This window comes from Stegodyphus dumicola, chromosome 4, assembly GCF_044657685.1.
Source record: "Stegodyphus dumicola isolate Sdum_Otavi_A_Nest chromosome 4, ASM4465768v1".
Classification (NCBI taxonomy): Eukaryota; Metazoa; Arthropoda; class Arachnida; order Araneae; family Eresidae; genus Stegodyphus; species Stegodyphus dumicola.
The window spans coordinates 144635047-144658461 of NC_140771.1; the positions used below are offsets into that span (position 1 = coordinate 144635047).

The 23415-nt window shown below is 33.2% G+C and overlaps 1 protein-coding gene across 4 annotated transcripts in view; it reads right to left on the minus strand.

The window, feature by feature from the left end:
- Positions 1 to 13145, minus strand: part of LOC118184286 (ATP-binding cassette sub-family C member 5-like) — a 181276-nt gene extending 168131 nt beyond the window's left edge. For 3 of the 4 annotated variants that reach the window (XM_085815584.1, XM_085815583.1, XM_035353937.2), the window contains exons 1-2: positions 13021 to 13145; positions 2230 to 2350 (exon numbers count right to left, since the gene is read on the minus strand). In XM_085815584.1, coding sequence (XP_085671710.1) covers positions 2230 to 2324 — 95 coding nt within the window. In that variant the 5' untranslated portion in view covers positions 2325 to 2350; positions 13021 to 13145. Of the gene's footprint in view, positions 1 to 2229; positions 2351 to 12880; positions 12910 to 13020 lie in introns of those variants that run through there. The other variant, XM_085815582.1, reaches the window with a different exon arrangement.
- Positions 13146 to 23415: the final 10270 nt, after the last annotated feature.

Here is a 23415-nt window from a genome sequence, read left to right on the forward strand (position 1 = left end):
ATTGTTCTTTTTTTATTACTTAATATGATTGAAACAGCTTCAGAGCTTCTAAAGTAGCTCTGAAACTTCTACTTCCAACTAAGAGCTCACAGATTTTAAAAAAAAAGTGATCTCACTGCTGTTTTTGTTATTATTTGAATCAAAGTTTCTGCATCTGAAATTATTATATGTTAATTTTCTCATCTTTTTATTCAATCAGCCACAGATAATGCTATATTCAAGAAATTATTCTTTTGTTTTGAAAAAAATGAGTGGAGAAAAACTTCATCTGTTTCATAAAATCTTAGGTTAAAATAAAGAACCAGTTCATTCAAATCTAAAGATCCTGAACTATGTTAGGAAAGAAAAAATACAGAATACATTTAAATGCAGTTTAGATGCATCACTGGTAAGATGTCAGTTTGCCTCTATGGATGTGGAAACAATAACATCTTTTTTAAATTTCAGGAAACAAAAAAAAACAAAAAAAAAACAAAAACAGGAACATCAAACTGACAGCCCACAAGTTGTATAGAGCCCCTGAAGTAATTTTATGCAGCCCACAAAGATATTTCAATTATGGTGCTGCAAAGATTTCAAGACATTTTATTTGAAGCTCGAAATTACATTATTTTCATTTGCATTTAAAATGGACATAACTAACATCCCAGAAAATCTACAACATAGCTAATTAATTTACAATGTGATATGAATCTTATTCAAAGATTTGAAGGTATCAGGTTTTATTAACTTTTATTTGTACCTGGAAAAAAATAAGCTCAGTTATAGATTTTTGCACTAAAAATAATCGCTTTGTTTGAGAACATATTTATATGTGAACAGCTTTTGTTCTTTTCACAGTTGAAAATTAATAAGAAAAGAACATGACTGATTAATGAGCATCCATAATCCATGATGAAGATAATTTCTTGTAATTTTTTTCCAAGGCTACAAACTTTATCAGAATAAAAACTCTACCAAATATACAGCTATAATAAAAGATACTTATCTAGTATATATATGTGTTCCTAGTTCAAAGAAAAATTTTAAAATAAGAAAAAGAGACTAGGTTATTATTATTCAAGCTTTCATAACTTATGTTTAGTTCAAATTAAATTATTTAATAATGAATTACACATATCAAAATGATTTGAAAGAAATGTTAGTCTCAGAATATGATATTTAGCTGTCAGCATATTTGAATTACAAAATGTAACCACCAAAAATGTCTTAAAGGTACCAAACTTTAGATTTCAGATAGAAAATAAATATAAATTTTAATTTTTTCTGGTACTCGCATATTATCATTTGACCAACCAATTAGCAGGATTTATATCAAATTATTGATGACCATCTGCTTTAGAATTCTACAGTAACAAATGCCGACTGTTGCCAAAAATTAATATCACTATTATCGTTGTATGATATATATTTAGTAAGCAAATTTTAAATTTACCTAAAATATATTTTATTTTATTAACATTTATTTTGCTAAAAAAAAGAGATAGAAAAAAGGGGGAAGGAAAAGACAAAAGAAAAAAATTCTGGCCAGTAAGCTGCTTTCACATCATCCATTTAGCCTCCATGTGTTGAGTTTGACCCCACTGCATAAAAACGCCAGATTCTATCAAAAATTTAGAAAATTAGTATAAGAAATTTTGCAATTTTCTAAGCAGTACACATATGCCCATTAAGGAGTAAAAAAAAATCAGTGTCTAAATTTTTACACATGCAGAAGGTAAGATTAATAAATGCATTTTAGCATGTTCTCAGTATCCACAAAGGTAGATGAAAATCTTTAACAAAAGAACTGCAACTAAATATTTCAAAAGTAAAAAAGTGTATATATATGCAACTGCTCAAATGACTTGATAGGGCATATTTAATAATTGAATTTTTTTATTTTATAATGTCAACAAAATTATTATTGAAGTACATTTAATTTAAAAATTTTAAATGTGGGACACATTTTTTGGAAAATATTTTATCTTTTGCCTTCTCATCATAATCTCTCATGGAGGATGCACATTTTAAGTTCCATTTCGCTAAGTAAGTTTTCAAACTTGTCACTTATTGACCGCAGCCTTTATAGTTTAAAATAGCAGCAACAGAAAAAGTATTCAAAGTAGAAAATATCCATATTTTAATACTCTGTAGTATAAACAGATAAAATGGAACAAGACTCGGCTAAACAAGTAACTCAGGTCGTTAAAGAATAATTCTTCAGAAATAAACATTCAGCATACTTACCTTTCAATGCCTTCTGTTTTCCCAGAAAGCAAAAAACTTTCTTTCACCTCACCAGATTTTGTCATTCTTTCTAATGTGTTAATTGATCCCGACATTTTTATGTTTATTCAGAAGAAGAAACCTGAAATAAAAATTAACATCATACGCACATAATACTATACATACACATACCGTATTTGACGGCATATAAGACGCACTTTTTTTCCTAAATTTGGTCTCAAAAAAGTTACCTGTGTCTTATACGTGAAGGTAATTGCATTCAATAACTGTTTATTTGGCTTTTACGAAACATGAGAACTAAAAGAAACCACGCTATTGAAACTTTTTTTCCTTGTGTGTGGCCGTCTAAATAAGGGTGCGTCTTATATGCCGTCAAATACAGTATATGTTTTCCTATAAATATTTATTGCCTTATAATTAGAAATCCAATACTAGTTGACAAGTGCAGTACTTTCTGATTATTTACACCCCAACCTAAAAGTTGCGAATTCACTACTGACCTTCAACAGCATTTGCAATTTTGTTGGCAAATAATAAAGATAAACATTTATTTGTGTATCTTTACATCTATTTCAAGCATACATCCAGTGGGCCCTAGTTTTTTTTTTTTTTTTTTTTTTTTTTTTAAATTCATCTTTTTCCATAGCAGACACACTTCTACTCTTTAAAAAAAAATTTAACCTAGTGAACTTGGCACTCAAAACTGATCTTAAAACGAGATATAAAAAAAGAGGAATATGACACATATGATTTACTTTTTATTTCGATATAAAAGAGAATTACATATTTTCATACTTATACCATTCCTATTCTTCAGATGACTGACTGTATGCACCAAATTGTGATCTTTTAATAGCTATGAGCACCAAAAAACTGTACTACCAGGCAGAATGGAGAAATATATTATAATGTTAGCACAAAATGCACTTAATCATCTTTAATAACATATATATTTAACCAGTGCCAAATCCTAGACCATTGGCTGCTCGAGGGCAAATTAAAATTGGCCGCCCTTTTTAGAGAAATACAGTCAAAAGTCTTTCATCCGGACATTCATAATCCGAAATGATCTATAATCCGGACCTCAAAGCTACAAACTTTCTGCGAATGTGTACACGCATTCTGCGTTTACGCATGCACGTAATACCTTTACGCATGCGCATGATACGTTTACGCATGCGCGTTTAATGTATAACGGACGGTGTACGCTAAGCTCAAATTATCTAATTATCTATTTCAGTTAATGTTGCAGATTGCGTTGTTGCAGTAATCTTCAAATTGGATCCGGCTTATTATTTTTTGCAGACTGTTAGAGCAATTTTATAAAAGTAAGCTTGAACTTTCGATTATGTCAAATAGAATTTCCGATTCTGGAGCTGCGAAAGGATCTACAAAGCGAAAGCATGTTTCGATGTTCATTAAACAAAAAGTGGAATTGCTGCAAAATATGGACAAAGGCATGAAGAAAGTAACAGAGAGGTGATTTGTTTCTCTAACCATTCGGAAATCTGTTTATCAATTTCATGCTGCTCTGCGGGGGGGGGGGGGGGGACGTCGCAGCACGCTATGAACTGGAAGTTGATCTGTCAGCACTATCTCATCTTCAGAGCAGATGTTTTTATTTTGTTTGGCTTATAATTCCTTACTAAACGTAGTGTTTCATCTCGATGTACTCCGATATGATTTAAATCAATTTGCTTGTCATTATAAATATCACGAATACGCATAAAATAGTTTTCTGGTTGCGATTTTCTAATTTTGACTATGTGCAATGTATGCTTTATGCATGAGCATGTTGAAAGAAATGTTTAATAAAGTAAACAAATAAATATTAAGCCTTTTTTTTTATTATTTTTAATACCCTTTAGATCACAATTGCTCTTTATTTCATAAATTACGATTTCATATTTTAAATTTTATTTAATTATTTCTGCATGCCATCTTACCAGATTTAAACTAATGATGTATAATCCAGAAAAACCGATAATCCGGAATCATCGAAGTCCCGACGAGTCCGGATTAAAAACTTTTGACTGTATTACTATTTATAATCTACTTTCCTGAGGCAGGAGCAAATTTTCTTTTAAAAAAATTAAATAGCTGTATTTCTATAAATTATTAATTATCTTACGCGCCATGATCTTCAGAATTATGATGAGCATTAATTATCCAGATTTTCTTGAAGCTGATTACTATTATTGTTTCATCAGTTAGAGCCCATGCACCCAAAATCTGTGAGCAAATCAATTCCAAATTCAAAAGCAATCACTTTGTAGACCAATATACTTTAAAATTTAGAAAAGCTTACTTTCTCAATGCTTATAACAAATTTGGGCTAGACTGCAGATTACGGTCAAGTTGCCAAGTGAAGCGAAATTGTACCAAATCTGGTAACCTCTTCACTTAAATACGAATCAAATGCTTTCAGATCATTTACTGCTTTTTACAATTTCTTAAATTTCGTGATAAAACATTTTACTCCATTTTGTTGTGGATTTTCGTCAATTTTCTTTGACTTTTTAAGTGAAAATAGGTCGATGTGTACATGGCTAAAGTCAAGGGAGTGCGCAATGCCATTTTTGTGAAATTCTGGGATGTTTTTTTAAGTGAAAATAGGTTGATGTGCACATGGATACCGAGTATGTGCAATTTTTAAAAACGCGCCAAGCAGTGGGTGGTTTTTCTTGAAGTCCTGTTTTAGATATTTTTGCATCTTTACATTATCTATTTTTTGCATGATTACAGAATTAATTCAAATTCGCAACCACCTAATATGGTGATATAATGAGTTAGTGTTTTTCTAAAACGTGCAAAAACTATCGATGTGGCGACTTGCGAATTTTTTTAAAATGCACCAAACTTTACCATAATATCCAGTTTTACCGATGCAATTATATTTTTTTAGGAGCGAAATATTTTACAAAAAAAAAAAAAAAAAAACGAAAATGTACCAATTCGCATGATATGAAACTTTATTTTGACAAACATAAGTTTTGGAAATGTAATTTAAGACAGTGTGATCAGCAAGTGAGACTTAGAAAAGACAACTGGTTTAAATGAAGCAGAATTCCATTTTGTTCAGCTTTGAGATTTATATACTGCTGGTGCGAGGAGTTGACGGATGTCAATTACATTTTGTGAAAAGGAACTTCGATTTATCGGATAAGACTTATAGATTCGAACAATTACATGCGTGAATTATATGTCTTGAATATGGAGAATAAACCAAACAAGAAGATAGGTGGACCAGATTGCATTGTGGAAATTGATGAAAGTTTGTTGTTTACTAAGCGTAAAAATAATTGTGGTCGAGTATTACCCGAACAGTGGGTGTTTGGTGGTATATGTAGAGAAACAAAAGATTCATTTGTTGTCACTGTTTCTAATAGAACTGTCTCTACCCTTCTTAATAAAATTATTGAAAGCATTGCAGATGGTAGCACAATTTATTCTAAGAGTTGGAAAAGTTACCAAACAAATGAAATAGAAAAAGAAGGATCCTAAAGTTAATCATAAATACAATTTTATTGATCCTGCTACAAGAGTTCATACACAAACAGTTGAGAGAATGTGCGGCAGTGCTAAATTTAGGAACAAAAGACATAAGGAGGACAGCCAGACATCATTTAGAATCATATTTATCAGAGTTCATATGGCAACAGCACCAGGTCAAAGAAAATAAAGACTGTTTTGAATCTATGTTAAACATTATCGGCCCATTTTTCACCAAGTACCATAAATTTATGCGAGTACTTAAAAATTCAGAACTTTAAGCTAAAAGGCTGAGGGAGAAATAAGCAAGTTAATATGGTAGGTTTCCTTTTTTAAAATCCATATTTTCAAAATTTCTACTATTTTATTACATTCCTTTCTTTTATAAAATAAAATGGTACTAATGTATTAAGTCAACCGTGGAGGTTAACAAAAATCTTGTTAAAGTTAATTCAATCATTTATATAAAATTCTGAAGGAACTAAAGTTTCTTCAATTTAAAAGCAATGATTATTTGACACACTTTGTTTTTTCAAGCCATTAAAGGGCTTTTATTAATTTCTACTATTTTGCTTGGCCCCTCTGATTTTACTGGAAGTTCTGTTTAGAGTGGTATGAGTACAAACTTTCTGCAGATAACTGTTCTACTGTATTATTGTTTTGTGGCCACATTCAGCTGACCATATGTCCATTAATAGACATTGTTTTTTTATAGTAGGATCCCATAATTTTGAAAATAATCCATTGCTTGCTGTTCTGAAAAATGAAGGCCCAAAGTTTTAACCTTTTTTTTTTTTTTCTTTCAAAATGCAATAAAAAATAATAGCAATAACAAATAATTGATATCCTTGTTCATAAGAACAAAAGATGGCTTATGAAAAAACAAACAAAAGCACAGGTATTATGAGTGTGTTGTTACGGCTCTAGTGTAGAAATGGGTGCCTATTCGATTAGCGACAACGTTTTGTAATATTTTGGTGATGAAATCTCATTTCTGGTTACCATGATAGTTTAACTTTGCTTTAGCCTCCTGATTTTTTAAAAATAAAAATAGATTGATGTGTACATGGTCAAATTTAAAGCAGTGCGCAATGCCTAGTTTGTGCAATTCTGGGATGATTTTTTAAGCGAAAACAGATCGATGTGTACATGGACATAGAGTTTATGCAATTCTTTGACTTCTTATTTTGGTTTTGTGTAGCGGCCATCTTGAAATTGTGTCATCCTGGCGCCAATCTTGGCGTCAAAAAAGAATCGCCAAAATACAAGGGGCACCCAATTGTAAACTTTTACCTGTTGTTACATCTTACTTATCTGTTCTTAAAAGATGCTAAATGGAGATGCTTGGGGATATTTTCAAGATCAACGAGTAATACACAAGTATAAACAGACTAAGCCATTGGAAAGCTAAAGATTGAGATCAGAGAGCTTATTCGCTGGCAAAGGAAAGGTGATATCTGAAGGCATGTTTGATTCCGTTGTGAAAATTTCAGATTTGCATGGTTAAAGATAATAATTGTAAGCTTTTGAAACTAAAGTTAAGTGTACTAGCAGCAGTAAGCGTACAAAAGTCTATTAATATAAAGGTAGAATAGTCTTTAACTTTTTATCTTTAGTTATTAAAATGTGTATTGCTGAATTGTTGTCTTCTACTGTTACTTACAGCTTAATTTTATCAAGAATTGCTATTCTGTACTTTTTATGAACTACTTATCATGTTTTTCTTCAATAAGCTAAAATGTTATTACATAATGCATCTACAAAGGATAAACTAGAATTAAATTACATAGTACAGTCAATAGTCGTTAATCCGGACTCGGCGATTCCGGATTATAGATCATCAGTTTAAATCTCGTAAGATGGCATGCAGAAATTCTAAAATTAAAAATATGAAACCATAATTTATGAAATAAATTATGATCTAAAGGGTACCAAAATTTACAAAAAAAAAAGCTTAATATTTATTTACTTTATTAAACATTTCTTTCAACGCGCACATATGTAAAGCGTACATTACGCATAGTCGAAATTAGAAAATTGCAACCAGAAAACTATTTGATGTGTATTCGTGATATTTATAATTACGAGGAATTTGATTTAAATCATATCAAAGAGAGTACAACGAGATGAAATACTACATTTAGTAAGGAATTATAAGCCGAATAAAATAAAAATATCTTCCCTGAAGATAAGGATAGTGCTGACAGATCAACTTCCAGTTCATTGCGCGCTGCAACGTCCCCCCCACCCGCAAAGCAGCGTGAAATTGATAAACAGATTTCGGAATGATTAGAGAAACAAATCACCTCTCTGTCACTTTCTTCATACCTTTATCCATTTATTGCAGCAATTCCACTTTTTGTTTGATGGACATCGAAACATACTTTCGTTTTGTAGATCCTTTGGGAGCTCCAGCATCGGAAATTCTATTTGACATAATTGAAAGTTTAAGCTTACTTTTATAAAATTGCTCTTACAGTCTGCAAAAAATAATAGGCCGGATCCAATTCGAAGATTAAGGAACAACGCAATCATCAACAGTAACTGAAATAGATAATTAGATTATTTTAGCTTATACCGTCTGTTATACATTACACGTGCATGCGAAAACGTATTCTGCACGTGCGCACACGCATATGCGCAGTTGTAAACGCCTATGCGCATGTGTCAGCGCGGCGCTTGCGCAGAAAGCTTTTAGCTTTCAGGTCCGAATTAACGACTTTTGACTGTACAATTTATATGTAGTAGCACAGTTATGATTTGTCACAAAATTCATGATCATACTCTAAAATTACATCAGGGATATAATTATTAATTCCTCTATTATATATAATACGTTCCTAGATTATCTGAGCTATTTCTCTTAAATCATTGGAAAAATCCTAGTATCCTGTACGGCTTTGGCACGATTATGAAAATTGTCACCAACACCAATGTGACTCGATTACTGCTCATCATACTGTTACCAAATCCCATGTGTATTATACTCTTGGTTTAAGCCAAATTCAATTTGCAGTTGTTATGGCCCTGCACATCCCAAGAAGCTTAAATCACTAATCATCGTTTTAAAATTAATAAATACATCGGCTAAAGTGCAGAATCGCAGACTTATTTGTTTGGCGCTTTTTACAAGCGTAAGAAGAATTGGATTTTTGTAAATTTTCTTTGAACTTTTTACGTAAAAATAGGTCGATGTGTACATGGATAAAGTCAAAGGTGTGCATAATGCCATTCTTGCACAATTCTGGGATGTTCTTTTAAGTGAAAATAGGTCGATGTGTACATGGATACTGTTGTGTAGCAAATTTAATATAATTAAATTAATCACAGAAATCAAAAGTTTAATGTGTCAATATTCAAAATTTTAGCTACACATCAGGTTTGGATTTATTAATTTATTTGGTTATTATTAGTTTATTGCAATCAATTTGTGATTATTTGGTTTTACGTGAAATGCTTAGCTAGCGCCATTTGGTGTCCACTTCGTTTTCAAACTTGTACACTCATACAATGGATATAATTGAATTTTCACGTAATAAACTCAGTTTTTCATGTCAAGAATTAAGTTAAACTCTTAGAATTTAATATCAATAGTTGCAGAAAAATTAGCTCTTTAATTTGAGATAACTTTTATTTTCCTAACTTCAATTACAATTTAGTTATGAGCTTTTAATTAATGGATTTTTGCAGTTGTCGTTGCGATTTCTATTCTTGGGGAGGAAATCTCCCTTTTCCGGTAAAATGCTGATTTTTAGAGTTTCAGTGCACTTTCACTGGAGCTTGGTCCAGGGTTGTTGAGATTCCCATGTTCTCCCCTCTTCTAGGTGTGGCTGGTTGGCGAGTTGGAAAATCCATTGTGGTTTCAAACCAGTTGGTTTTGGCGAGGGTGTTTGCATGACAGAAAGCTGGGTGTCGCAACTGGTTTTCCCCTTGGTGGAGCGTGAGTGATGCCAAGTTGGTGTTCCCTCGCGTAACTTTTTAACGGGTGGTTTCGAGGGGCAAGGTAACTTTTTGGCCGCAAGTTAAGCTTATCTGACTAGATTAGAGTCATGTGCTCTGCACGCCGACTGAGCAAAATAAATGGCGGAGTTTCTCCTGCCCGATCCCATAGCCTTCGTTGTTGAAAGAAAATGAAATGAGGCTTCAACTTTCCTTCTGAGGTGTCTGCAAAATCGAGAAAATTCCAGAAAATTTTCAAGCTGCTGTTTACAATTTTCTTCAGCCTTATAATGATCAAAGGAGAATGTTATGTGCATTTTAAAGGGACACAGGAACACAAAGAATTTTCCTATCAGACTGACCTGAAACCTATTCCAAATAAAGTCATAGCGTTGTGTTAATTAGCCGGATAACCCTGAAATAAAAATCTGTAGTGGACTGGTGAAAGACATGAACAATTCATACCATTGATTGATCAAAAAAAAATATGATTATTTATTTAAATATTATGCAATTTATATTTTGCAAATTTTAACAAGTTAGGATGTAATAATAAAATAAAAAAAATACTTTAACAAAAAGACCTCATAATTTTCCCTCAAAAAGATTCTACAAAATCAAACATTATATTGACTAAAAACAGGCAAGTATAATCATTTAAATTGAATGATAGAGAAAGGTACCCTCCCTGGGGAGAAAGAAAAAAATATTTAACAATTAGTACTTTGTAAGAGAAACCGCACTGAATAAGCATTTATGAACTTGGTTACAGATTTGGGAAAAACACAACAAAATAATACTGATTTATTATTGCACATTTTAATTTATGAAATGAGAGAATAAACCGGGTAAAATTTTTAAGAATAAAATCAGGCTTTACATCTTAACAGACAACTTATTCCAACAGCGTAGTAAAGAACTCAATTAATTGCACCTGGTATTAAAACCTTAACGATAACAAAATTACTGCTTTAATTAAATTATTTAAAACTAATAATATATTTCCCTAACCATTCTAAATAAGTTACTTTATCTCAGCAATCAGAATTTTAGGAACAGCATAACAAGAAAAATTTTCTTAAGTACAAAAAAGAAATTAGTTTATCATCAAAACCATCAGCTATTGGGGGAAAAAATAATAATAATTAAATAGACTTAGCTGCTAAAAATCCTGGAGCTCCGTCAGGATTATAAATACTCCCAAGCTCCCGATTAAACATGACGAAACTAGTTAAGGGTTCGGCGTAACACAATGATAAGTTATAATAAACAAGGAATAAGAAGATCACTTTCTGGAATTTCTCAATTTTGCAGACACCTCAGAAGGATGACGACCAACTTGCCGATTAACTTGATATAGGAGATTACAGTGAATAAGTTCCTTTGATTATTATAAAGCCGAAGAAAATTTTTAAACAGCAGCTTGAACATTTTCTGGAATTTTCTCGATTTTGCAGACACCTCAGAAGGAAAGTTGAAGCCTCATTTAATTTTCTTTCAATGAAGGCCATGGGATCCGGCGGGAGAAACTCCTCCATTTTTTTTGCTAAAAGTCAAAGGTGTGCATAATGCCATTCTTGCACAATTCTGGGATGTTCTTTTAAGTGAAAATAGGTCGATGTGTACATGGATACTGTTGTGTAGCAAATTTAATATAATTAAATTAATCACAGAAATCAAAAGTTTAATGTGTCAATATTCAAAATTTTAGCTACACATCAGGTTTGGATTTATTAATTTATTTGGTTATTATTAGTTTATTGCAATCAATTTGTGATTATTTGGTTTTATGCGAAATGCTTAGCTAGCGCCATTTGGTGTCCACTTCGTTTTCAAAATTAGAGTAGCGTGCAGAGCACGCTACTCTAATCTAGTCAGATAAGCTTAACTTGCGATCAAAAAGTGACCTTGTCCCTCGAAACCACCCGTTAAAAAGTTACGCGCGGGAACACCAACTTGGCATCACTCACACCCCGCCAAGGGAAAACCAGTTGCAACACCCAGCTTTCTGTCATGCAAACACCCTCGCCAAAACCAACCGGTTTCAAACCACAACGGATTTTCCAATTCACCAACCAGCCACACATAGAAGAGGGGAGAACATGGAATCTCTACAACCCTGGACCAAGCTCAAGTGAAAGTGCAATGAAGAACCCTAAAAATCAGCATTTTACCGGAAAAGGGAGATTTCCTTCCCCAGAATAGAAATTACAATGACAACTGCAAAAATCCATTAATTAAAAGCTCATAACTAAATTGTAATTGAAGTTAGGAAAATAAAAGTTATCTCAAATTAAAGAGCTAATTTTTCTGCAACTAATGATATTAAATTCTAAGAGTTTAACTTAATTCTTGACATGAAAAACTGAGTTTATTACGTGAAAATTCAATTATATCCATTGTCTGAATGTACAAGTTTGAAAACGAAGTGGACAGCAACCGACGCTAGCTAAGCATTTCACGTAAAACCAAATAATCACAAATTGATTGCAATAAACTAATAATTAACAAATAAATTAATAAATCCAAATCTGTTGTGTAGCTAAAATTTTGAATATTGACACATTAAAATTTTTATTTCTGTGATTAATTACATTAAATTTGCTACACAACAATACCGAGTATGTGCAATTCTTAGAAACGTGCCAAGCAGTGGGCGATTCTGCATTTTCCCCAATACATCTTGCACCTCAAAATGAGTAGCCTACAAAAATTCAGGAGCGGTAGGTTTCCTATTTCATAAATCTGCCACCACATTGATAAAAATTTATTCTTGAAGTCTATAAGCACTTTTTTAAATTCTCTCTATCATAAAAAATATACCTGAACGAACAACTGAGTTTTTTACAATAAAATATAATTATTTATAACATAAGCAATAATAATATAGAAGATGACTAACGGAAAAAAAAAAAGAATATCATTACATATTTTTCCGTTATAATTCTAATGAAACTACACATATATTATTCTTCAAAACATAAATATGAGTTATGTCCACACCCAAAACAGCCGCAAATCAGATCACGTGATCCAACACGTTTCGATTTTCACATGCTACACGATTCATATTTTACATGTATTTCGCAAAACAGGTTACGCTATTCGCCAAATTTTCATGATCATCACTCAGACTGGGAGGCATAAAGTTGAAAATTACAACATTACCATATCCTGATTGGAACTACATAAACAGCTGATCTAATAATATTCAACCTACCACAGCTAAATTGCATTTCGAAACTACGCTATGGACAATTTACTTTTTTTAATATGTATGAATCTTACGGCACTAAAAAGCATCACCTACAATTTCTACTTTTCTTAAATGAAATTAAAGCGAAAACATTGTTGGCTTACATTAAATAAAACTCTTCAAGAGTTAAAACACACATTGACAGCACTCATACCACTGCTTACAGACGATAAATTACGAAAGCATACAGACCGACAGACAAAGAAGAAAATAAAAAGGCGTATTTTGCACATGCTTAGTCTTTCTGCAGATAGGATGAAAATTTAAGCAATAACCTTTCTGTTGAATGAATTCTACGTACGCGAACTGCCTAAGTTGAAGTGAATCTTTTTTTTTTTAAAGGCGGGTTACTACCTTGGCGTAGATTATCTTTTTTAAGCGTTGGCGACTTTCAAAAGTTTAGATCACTTGGAACCTTTGAGCTCCAAGAGACGGCTCTGTTTTTTGCTCTCTTGATTTGTCTATTTTGTAAGTATGATTTTCACTATACGAAAGGTCGGATAGCTAGCTGAAATGTCAGTTGACAATAAAGGTAACTGCCTCAATAAGCCGACGGCTTCTGTCAAAGATATTGACGACGATGTCTAAAGTATTATTCAAAGTATTACTGAACTAAAAGATGCCATCACTCACGTGCAGCAACTGCCAATTACACGCGAAAGCATAGAATTAAGACGCTCCATGCAAGCTGAACTTAAGGCACAAGAAGCGCAATTATTTTCTATCATCTCTAAGTGTTGGTTTTTAAGATTGGCATATATATAACATTTTCAAAAGAATCATCCACTTCTAACAAAAAATACATTATGGCAATATACAAAAAGAAAACTTTATTAAAGAAAATCAGACATAAGAAATCTTACCACATTCTACCAAATCATAATAATTCATACATTGAACTGCGGTGCTTAACCACCAGGGTGCCTGGGCGCCTGCCCTACCCCTCATCGAATAACATGATAAAAGTTTCGAATTATGAGAAATATAACTGAATGTGCTAAATAATTAAATAAATACATATTTTTTCCCTTAAGTACCTAATTACTAATCCATGCATAATTAACTATTTTTTAACAACTATTTCACAGAAGAAATCATGTACACACAAGAGAAACAAAATACGAAGTGCGACGCCTTAGTGCCACTGGTAAAAACAAAATGCAATCAGGAGGAAAAAAGAACAATATACAATAAAGAATCTGAGCAACAATTTGCATAATACATATACAAAATTACATATTACTAACATTTAGGATCGCCCTTGAGCGTTTACTGAAATTGGGGTCCCTAGTATCATAACAATAGTTAACAACCACAGGATTGTCCAGTTCCTGTTTATCATAAAATGCCCTAGATAGGCGGCAATAAAAATCACAAAGATCCTCTATTCTTAACTCTTTACGAATTTGGCTATTCCGAATGTACCAGGGGCATAACATATCATACGCAATACCCCGTTTTGGGCAGCTTGTAACTGCCTTCTCTAACTTTTGCACAAGTATGCCCAGACGGGGCATGCATAACTAAGAATTGGACGCAACATGGTTTTGTAAATAAGCAACTTATTATCAATAGATAGAACACTGTTTTGAGCAATTAAGGGGAAGAGTGAAGCTTTACTAGCTCGAAACTTCCTGAGAATATGTGTAACGTGTGGGTTCCATGTAAGAGATTTACTGAGGATCACCCCAAGATAAGGGACCTGCTTGACCCAGGGAATGTCCACACCATACATTTGCAGGTGAGTCGGGAAATTCTTCTTAGTACTGAACAGTACGGCATGTGTCTTGTCGACATTCACTTTGACTTTCCATTTGGTCAGCCAAGTCTCTAGTAAATATTAATTAAAAGCTCATAACTAAATTGTAATTGAAGTTAGGAAAGTAAAAGTTATCTCAAATTAAAGAGCTAATTTTTCTGTACATTCACTTTGACTTTCCATTTGGTCAGCCAAGTCTCTAGCGAGTGGCTGTGGTGTTGTAGCTGTTGTAGCTGAACTAACAAATGCACTTTGTTTAAGGATCTCTGCGTCGTCTGCATACATGGCTAGTGTTGTGTTGTGTGTAGTGGGGATGTCGTTCACGTAAATATTGAATAGGGTAGGGACCAGAAGGGATCCCTGTGGAACACCAGCCCGTATAGGCCGGTTTCTGGATAATGAACCAGAAACATGAACGACAAAGTGTCTACCGGTTAGGTAGGATTTAATTATGTTTGTGATGTATAGCCTGGGAGTCCCAGGTTGTATAATTTGTATATGAGGGCATCCAGCCATACTCTATCCAACGCCTTGGCGACATCTAAGAAAAGTCCACCAGTGACACGATGTTGTTGCATCCCACTGCTTATTAACTCAACAACTCTGTAGAGTTGATGCGTTGTCGAGTGCTTACGCCTGAACCCAAACTGATAGGGTATGAGGACCTTCTGCTCATCCAGGAAGATGTTTAGTCTATGGTGAATAACAGCTTCCACGATTTTGCTAATTGAGCTTGGCAAACTGATTGGTCGGTAACTCTCAGGAGCAGTCGCAGGCTTGTTGGGCTTTAGCAGAGGGACAATCTTGGCAGTTTTCCAACAGGTTGGGAAGTATTGCCATCGTAGTATGATATTCACTAACTTAGTGAAGTAGAGTATTAGTAGAGGAAAATGCTTGATCATCTCATTTGTGACCCCGTCTACTCCAGGGCTCTTCCTTTTTGCAGTTCGCATGATATAGAGACAGACCTCCGATGGCATGGCTGAGATAATGTTGTCTATGCATGGCTGTGTTGAAAAATTGGAGTGGAAGTCAGCAATAAGCTGTTCAGTGTCTGAGTCTGAAATGCTGTTAATGCAGAACTGAGATTCCAGATGCTGAGCTAAAAGTTCAGCTTTCTCAGTTCCGGTGTAATGGATCCGTTGAGGGCCGTGAAGGGGCGGAATGGCGTTGTAGCATTTTTTGTACCTCTTCACTGCTTTCCACAATGAGTTATCCTCTGGAGAAAGAGATCTGAGGTAGTTAGTCCATTGATCTTGTGAGAGTTTATTTGTAAGAAACTTGACCGCTTCGCACAGGCGATTGAAGTTCCTTTTATCATCACGGTGTCTGGTACGTTGATACGCTCATCTTGCAGCATTTCTCTGTTTAATCAATAATCTGAGCTCTTGAGGCTTGTGTTTCATACCAGGTTTAACTTCAACTTGTGCTTTCTCATAAGCATTTTGTATATTTTCAGTGAGGTCCTTGACCAAACTATCAATGTCACTCCCCTTGTGTATCGTGGGTAAAGTGTACTGAGTGTTGGAGAGGGCTTTGGCAAAGACCTGCCAGTCTGTACGAAAGGCCCTGGTGTCTGATGTAGTATATATGCTGAGGTCCAGAATAATCCTAACAGGATTGTGATCACTTGAAAGTTCGTCCAGTACGGAAATATCCAGTGGAGAACTTGTGTTCCACAACAGGAAAAAATTAATAATTGCGGTGGACCCAACAACATACCGTGTTGGTTTACTTGGAACTGCCAATTTAATCCGTGCCGACGCGGCCAAGGAATAAATCAGTCTGCCTGTTGCATTAGAAATGTAGCAGTTCCATGCGCGGTGTCTTGCGTTCAAGTCTCCACCAATAATAACATGTGTACCAAGTGTGAGTAGAATTTCAAGGTCTGCCTGAACGACAGCCACATGTCTCATGGGAGGAATGTAGGTGGAGACAAAAGTGTATGGAGTGTTAGTGTCTGTTGTGATGCAGATAGCTGTGTCCTCTACGGCTGAGAGCTGTGAAATGTTCACTTGATAATGGGGAATGCAGCGTTTGACAAGAAGTGCAGTAGTACTACCAACAGTAGCACTAGCAGCACCACAACTGCTGACAGTCTGTTTATGCATATCAACATTAAACTTATTAACAGTATTTACAGACCTTTGAACGTCACCCTTGGCTACACTAGCATAACTGCGCCCGGAGGCAACAGCAGAATAACTCAAATTTGCATTAGAAGTACTGGGCATTTTAACACCATTATTTACATTATTATTTACATTTTCTGAGTTTGCACTCTTATTCACAATTTTATTTCCGACTATGCGTCGGGGGAATTTCGGACATCCGCGATAATTGGCGGTGTGTCCTTCTTGCAGGCAATTACAACAAATAGGAGAGTCTAATTTTTTAACATTACATTTATCAGTACGATGTGCACCCGCACATTTCACACATCTTGGTTGTAGTTTGCAATTTTCACTACTGTGGTGGAAGTGTTGGCAGCACAACATTTCCACGCACTTTATAAGGATGTATTTCGACAAAGAAACATAGCAGTTTTTTAACATTATAAATAGATTGCACCCCTGGTACATTCTCTAAATGAACTTGAAACAAAGGCATAGGAGCCTTAGATTTGGTTCTGTGCATTTGGGTAACTTTTCGAGGTTTATACTTTAAATTAACCAGCTCCTCAAAAATGTCATCTGAGGGGCAATCGATAGGTAAACCTCTTATAACTATTTTGATGGGCTTATCCATCTTTCTGGTAATTAAATAATGATCTACACTTTTGTCATCCAAATATTTTGTTATCTGACGGTGATAATTTTTCGTTTTCGGAAAAACTTTTAAAAACTCGCCAGTAACTTTAGCTGCAAAATCTAAATTAGTTTCAGCCCTCAATTTTTTAGAGAAATCCGAAAATTTAAGTGGAGGCTTCACCATTATCGGTTTCACCTTCGGTTGTTGCATTTCAATAACCTCAATCTCTTCACTAACTTCCATATCATTATTAGTGGCAGTATTATCTGCATTAGCATTTTCACCTAGCTTATCAAATTTATTGCTAACATTAATTTCTGCATTAGCTTTGACTAATTTAGCAGGCCGAGCCGTATTACGCGGCTGTGTAAAGCCTTCTGAATCCTGAATTTCGCTAACACATCTTTTTCCTTTTTTCGAAGGCCGTTTAAGCAAAATTTTTGTTTTTTTCTCCGCTAGGAGTTTGTGCAATTACACCAGATTTATCACTAACATTTTTTACACTTGATACAGTATCATTACAGTTAACAGAATTGACAGTAGATATAACCTGCATTTTAGGGACATGCTTAACAACATTCAACTTATCACATGATAAATTTACAATACTAGGATTTTGGGCCCTAAAAACGTCGCACTTACCCTGAAATAACAAAGCCAGTCTTTTGGCTATTCCACTCCTTTTTTGGTGTATATCCAGACGTTTTTGCTTATTCTCCTCACTGGATAATGTATTGAGATCACCTTCTGTTAACCGCTCATCTACATGAACTGCAACATTCAGAAGCAGAACTTGCTGAAGCGCGAGTTGATAATCCTCCGCATCGTAACAATCCTTGTTTAACAGCTGACTCCAACCTTTGCCTAACACCTTGTCTGCATACGCACATATCTCCTCGGGTAAACCAGAGAGATTTTATTTAATAACGTTCACAACCTCGGGCGGAGGAAGCGGCGGGTAATCCTTCGGATCCATTCGTCACTTATCCACAGTTTTCAGTCTATAGATATTTTAATGTGTGCAGTTCCGTCGATTCTTCTCTCAATTTCAATCAATAAACTCGACTATGTTTATTAAAAATGCTGACATTAACGAAAAACTTTCAACATTCGTAGTCTCATTTCTAAAACCATTTCAAAAACTCAAGATTCTGAAATCATAATAATGAAACTCTTACAGATACATTTTTAACTCATTCTTTTTACAATTTAATATCAATGTTGCCAAAATATTAAAACTTAAAATTATGCTTTATAAACAAATGCTATCAATTCCCCCCTTATTTGTATTTAAAGGTATAATTTTAATCAGTCAGTCATGTCCATACTTTAACAAGTCCATCTTTTAATTTCACCCTAGGTAGATACTTTGTTAAAATATCTGCTTCTTGATTTTGTGAACACACAAACTGAGGAATGATTTGATTCATTTCATATTCATCCTTAACAAAGAAATATTTTCTATTAATGTGCCTTGAACTGCTACTTTGTTTTGGTTTTTTAATCCAATCTATTAATGCTTGACAGTCTGTTTTAATTTCTATTGGTTTGTCAATTAGATCATCTTGACCCAATCCTTCAAGTAAAAAGATGTACCATTTAACTTCACATGCACATTCACAGAATGCTAAAAGTTCAGCTTCCATTGTAGATAGAGCAACTATTCTTTGATTGTTGCACTTCCAATTTATGAAATTTTTACCTAATTTAATGAAATAACCTCCAAATGATTTTTCATCTTCAGTAGTACACCAACTTGCATCTGATGTAGCATTTAATTTCCCATTGTCTGAAGTATACGCTAAACAAGCATTTTGTGTTCCGTTAATATATCTAAATATCCTCTTTACAGCTTTCCAGTGTTTCTCTCTGGGATCTTGACTATATCTTGACAAATTAATTACTGCAAAAGCTAAGCCTGGCCTTGCGCCTGTTGCTAAGTAGATGAATGAACTTAATGCTTCTTGATATTTTGTCTTCGACACAGGTGGCGAAGATGCTATGTCATCAAGATTTTCACCCAATATTTCTGGATTCTTGATAGGTTTACATTCATCCATTTCAAAGTTTTTTAATATTTTAGTTATATAGTTTTCTTGACTGAGTGAACAATATTTTGACTCTAATAGTTTTGTTTATATGATTTTTTAACTGCAGCTTCTGAGTAATATTGCACGAGCTTCAAACAGATGTAATCGTTTTCTTTACTCTATAGATTTTTTATTCATTATCTATTCATATTATTATTATTATTATCTATGTTTTGTAACAGTTTATGTTTCAGAGAATGGCAATATACTATGTTGTTCTTCTTTATTAGAGAGTTGGTGTAACTTTTGTTTTCCTCATTTGAAAGTATGAGTAAAGGAATTATTTAATTATTGTAGAGTCATAAATAACTAAAGAGATATAGATAGTTATTTGCGAGTAATAAATAGTTCTTGAGGTAACAAATTTGGTGAAAATTTTTGAACATTTGGCGTCCGCTGACTGGACTGTTATCTGTAAATAGAATTCTTTCGTTTATTTATAATGGATGTTTTGAAGTGCAAACGATCTGAATTTAGGAGATTGTTTACAAAAGCTTTAAATGATTTTGAGAAGACTGAAAATGATTTATCTTTAGACGGAAAGGAACAGCTTTAGTATAGCCCACCTTCAAAGTTTGGCGAATTTGGTTTGGCGCCAAAGCACATGAAATGCGTTGTTTTGAAAAATGGTTGCCATCCACATTTTCGACGAAACTCCGTGTTTCAAAAAATGGCGGCCATCTTGATTTCAGCAGAAATCGTGGATAATAGAAATAAGTTTACGACTATTATACACGATTTTAAGAGAAAGAAATATTAAGAAATGATTAATTAAAATGATTAAGTTTAAAAGGATGTAATTTTAAAAACAATACCGGAAACCTTTAGCTATTTCACCTTTAATAAATAATTTGGTGTTACGTCACAATGTATTCTCCATGCTACGCGTAATTTCTATTTTCTCTTTAAAAAAATAATGAATTGTTTATTATTGTAAATTAACATCAAATTTTTTAAATTTACATTTCTGAGCTTAGGTGTAACTGAAAATAAGTATAATAAATTGTTTATACAGTGTCTCACAAAAGTGATGGGACACTTGTGCTTTACAAAAGGAAACTGTAGTAAAATAAATTTAAAAAAAATGTAAAACATTTTTGTGGGTGTGTATCATACTTAAATTTAGTAACAATTATTACATAACATACATTTTCTCAACATATTAAAATATTAATTTAATAAAAATACAGTTGCTTAGAACGGAGCAAAAAATGGCTCACATAAGTGATGGGACACTTACTTTTCCATCAAATATTTATCCAAAAATTTTACTTTTTAAAAGGTTTTAATATTTTGTTGGATTTCCTTTTACTTTTAAAACATGATTTAGTCTTCTTGGGATGGATTCGAGTAATTCTTTTGTGATTTCTGGAGTGATTTTTACCACATTCTTCTTGAAGCACCGATTTTAATTGTTGTTTTGAAGAAATGGTGTGTTTGCGAATTCTCGATTCCAATTCTTGCTAAATATTCTGTATGGGATTTAAGTCTGGAGATTGTGGTGGTGTTTTTATTATTTCAGGACAGTTATACAGCAGCCAGAGTCTAATGTTCAAAGCATTGTGCATGGGGTAATTGTCCTGGTAGAATTTAAAATCGTTATGAAGGTTCAATTTTCGCGCTGATGATTTCAAATTTTGACTTAAAATGTCAATATACTTGTACTGGTCCATTATACTGTCAATAAAAACAAGAGTACCACCTCCAGCGGACGACATACACCCCCATAATACAATAACTCTTTCTCCACCATGTTTTACTGTTGGCACCAAGTTCTGTTTTCGAAATTCTTCCCTGGGTTTTCTCCACATCAAGATTCTACCGTCAGAACCAAATATATTAAATTTACTCTCATCAGCAAATATAACTTCATTCCAGTAATCAGAATTCTTATTTATGTTGGATTTTGCGAAAACCAGTCTGAGTTTTCTATTCTTTTCACTTACGAAGAATTTTTTCCTGGCTGCTCTACCGTGATATCCAGCAAATCGAATTACTCTTCTAATAGTCTCAGGTTTATCAATTACTCCATATAATGCTTGTAAATGAGCAGCAACTTTCGGAGCACTCATTCTTGGATTTTTTTAATATTTCGAACGATAATTCGCTTTATTCCATTGGATAGCTTTGATGGTCGGTCAGGTCTTCTTTTATCCTGAATCATATGACACTTTTTATATCGTTTAATGATATTAAAAACTGTTGAATGACTCATGTTAACTGTTTCAGCAGTTTCTCTAATAGAATTTCCGCGTTCAATATGAAAATTAATAACTAATTTTCGAATTTCAGGCAAAGTTTCTTTTCGTTTAGCATTCATGGCTGCACACAGATAAAAAAAAACAGAAATTCCAAAACAAACTGGAGAGAAATACTGCAGACGATTTTATAAATTATTGCCAATTGCTTTTGAGTAAAAATAAAAACCCCCCATAAAAGTTTTATTGTAGTACTTAGTAGTATCTAATGGTGTCCCATCACTTATGTGAGCCATTTTTTGCTCCGTTTTAAATAATTGTATTTTTATTAAATTAATATTTTAATAATTTGAGAAAATGTATGTTATGTAATAATTGTTACTAAATTTAAGTATGAAACACACCCACAAAAAATTTTTACATGTTTTTTATGAATTTATTTTACTACAGTTTCCTTTTGTAAAGCACAAGTGTCCCATCACTTTTGTGAGACACTTTATTTAAAATTATCATGATACAGTAAGCGAATTCTACCAGTTATTACAACGATAAAGAACGTCTCAGTCTCTCATATTTGTATTTCATACAGCTTCAGTATTTTCAAATATTTTTAAGCTTTAGCATTTATACAAATAAAAAAAGTTTTTCTTAATTAATACTCTGGAACATATCAATTTTATCATATTTACAAACTGATGTTTTGCTACGTAACAACATAATTCCTTATATACGAGTAAGTAGACAATTTTCACTATTTTCTAAAAATTTTAAACTTCACATTAATGAAAAACAGGTTCTTAAATTCCTAAATCACTTTATATTCTCTGTAGGCAGGCATACTAGAATTCTACACATAAATAAATAGAAAATTTAATTTCTCGCAATGAAAGAAAATATTATAAAAAAATAAATACTACAAATTAGGAACACTAAGCAATGCTTCACATACACACACACATACAGTGTCTCACAAAAGAGATGGGACACTTGTGCTTTACAAAAGGAAACTGTAGTAAAATAAATTCATAAAAAACATGTAAAAATTTTTTGTGGGTGTGTTTCATACTTAAATTTAGTAACAATTATTACATAACATACATTTTCTCAAAATATTAAAATATCAATTTAATAAAAATACAATTGTTTAGAACGAAGCAAAAAATGTCTCACATAAGTGATGGGACACTTACTTTTCCATCAAATATTTATCCAAAAATTTTACTTTATAAAAGGTTTTAATACTTTGTTGGATTTCCTTTTACTTTTAAAACATGATTTAGTCTTCTTGGGATGGATTCGACTAATTTTTTTGCGATTTCTGGAGTGATTTTACCCCATTCTTCTTGAAGCACCGATTTTAATTGTTGTTTTGAAGAAATGATGTATTTGCGAAATTCTTCCCTGGGTTATTTCCACACCAAGATTCTACCGTCAGAATCAAATATATTAAATTTACTCTCATCAGCAAATACCACTTCATTCCAGTAATCAGAATTCTTATTCATATTGGATTTTGCGAAAGCCAGTCTGAGTTTTCTATTCTTTTCACTCACGAAGAATTTTTTCCCTGGCTGCTCTACCGTGATATCCAGCAGATCGAATTACTCTTTTAATAGTCTCAGGTTTAACAATTACTCCATATAATGCTTGTAAATCAGCAGCAACTTTCGGAGCACTCATTCTTGGATTTTTTTAATATTT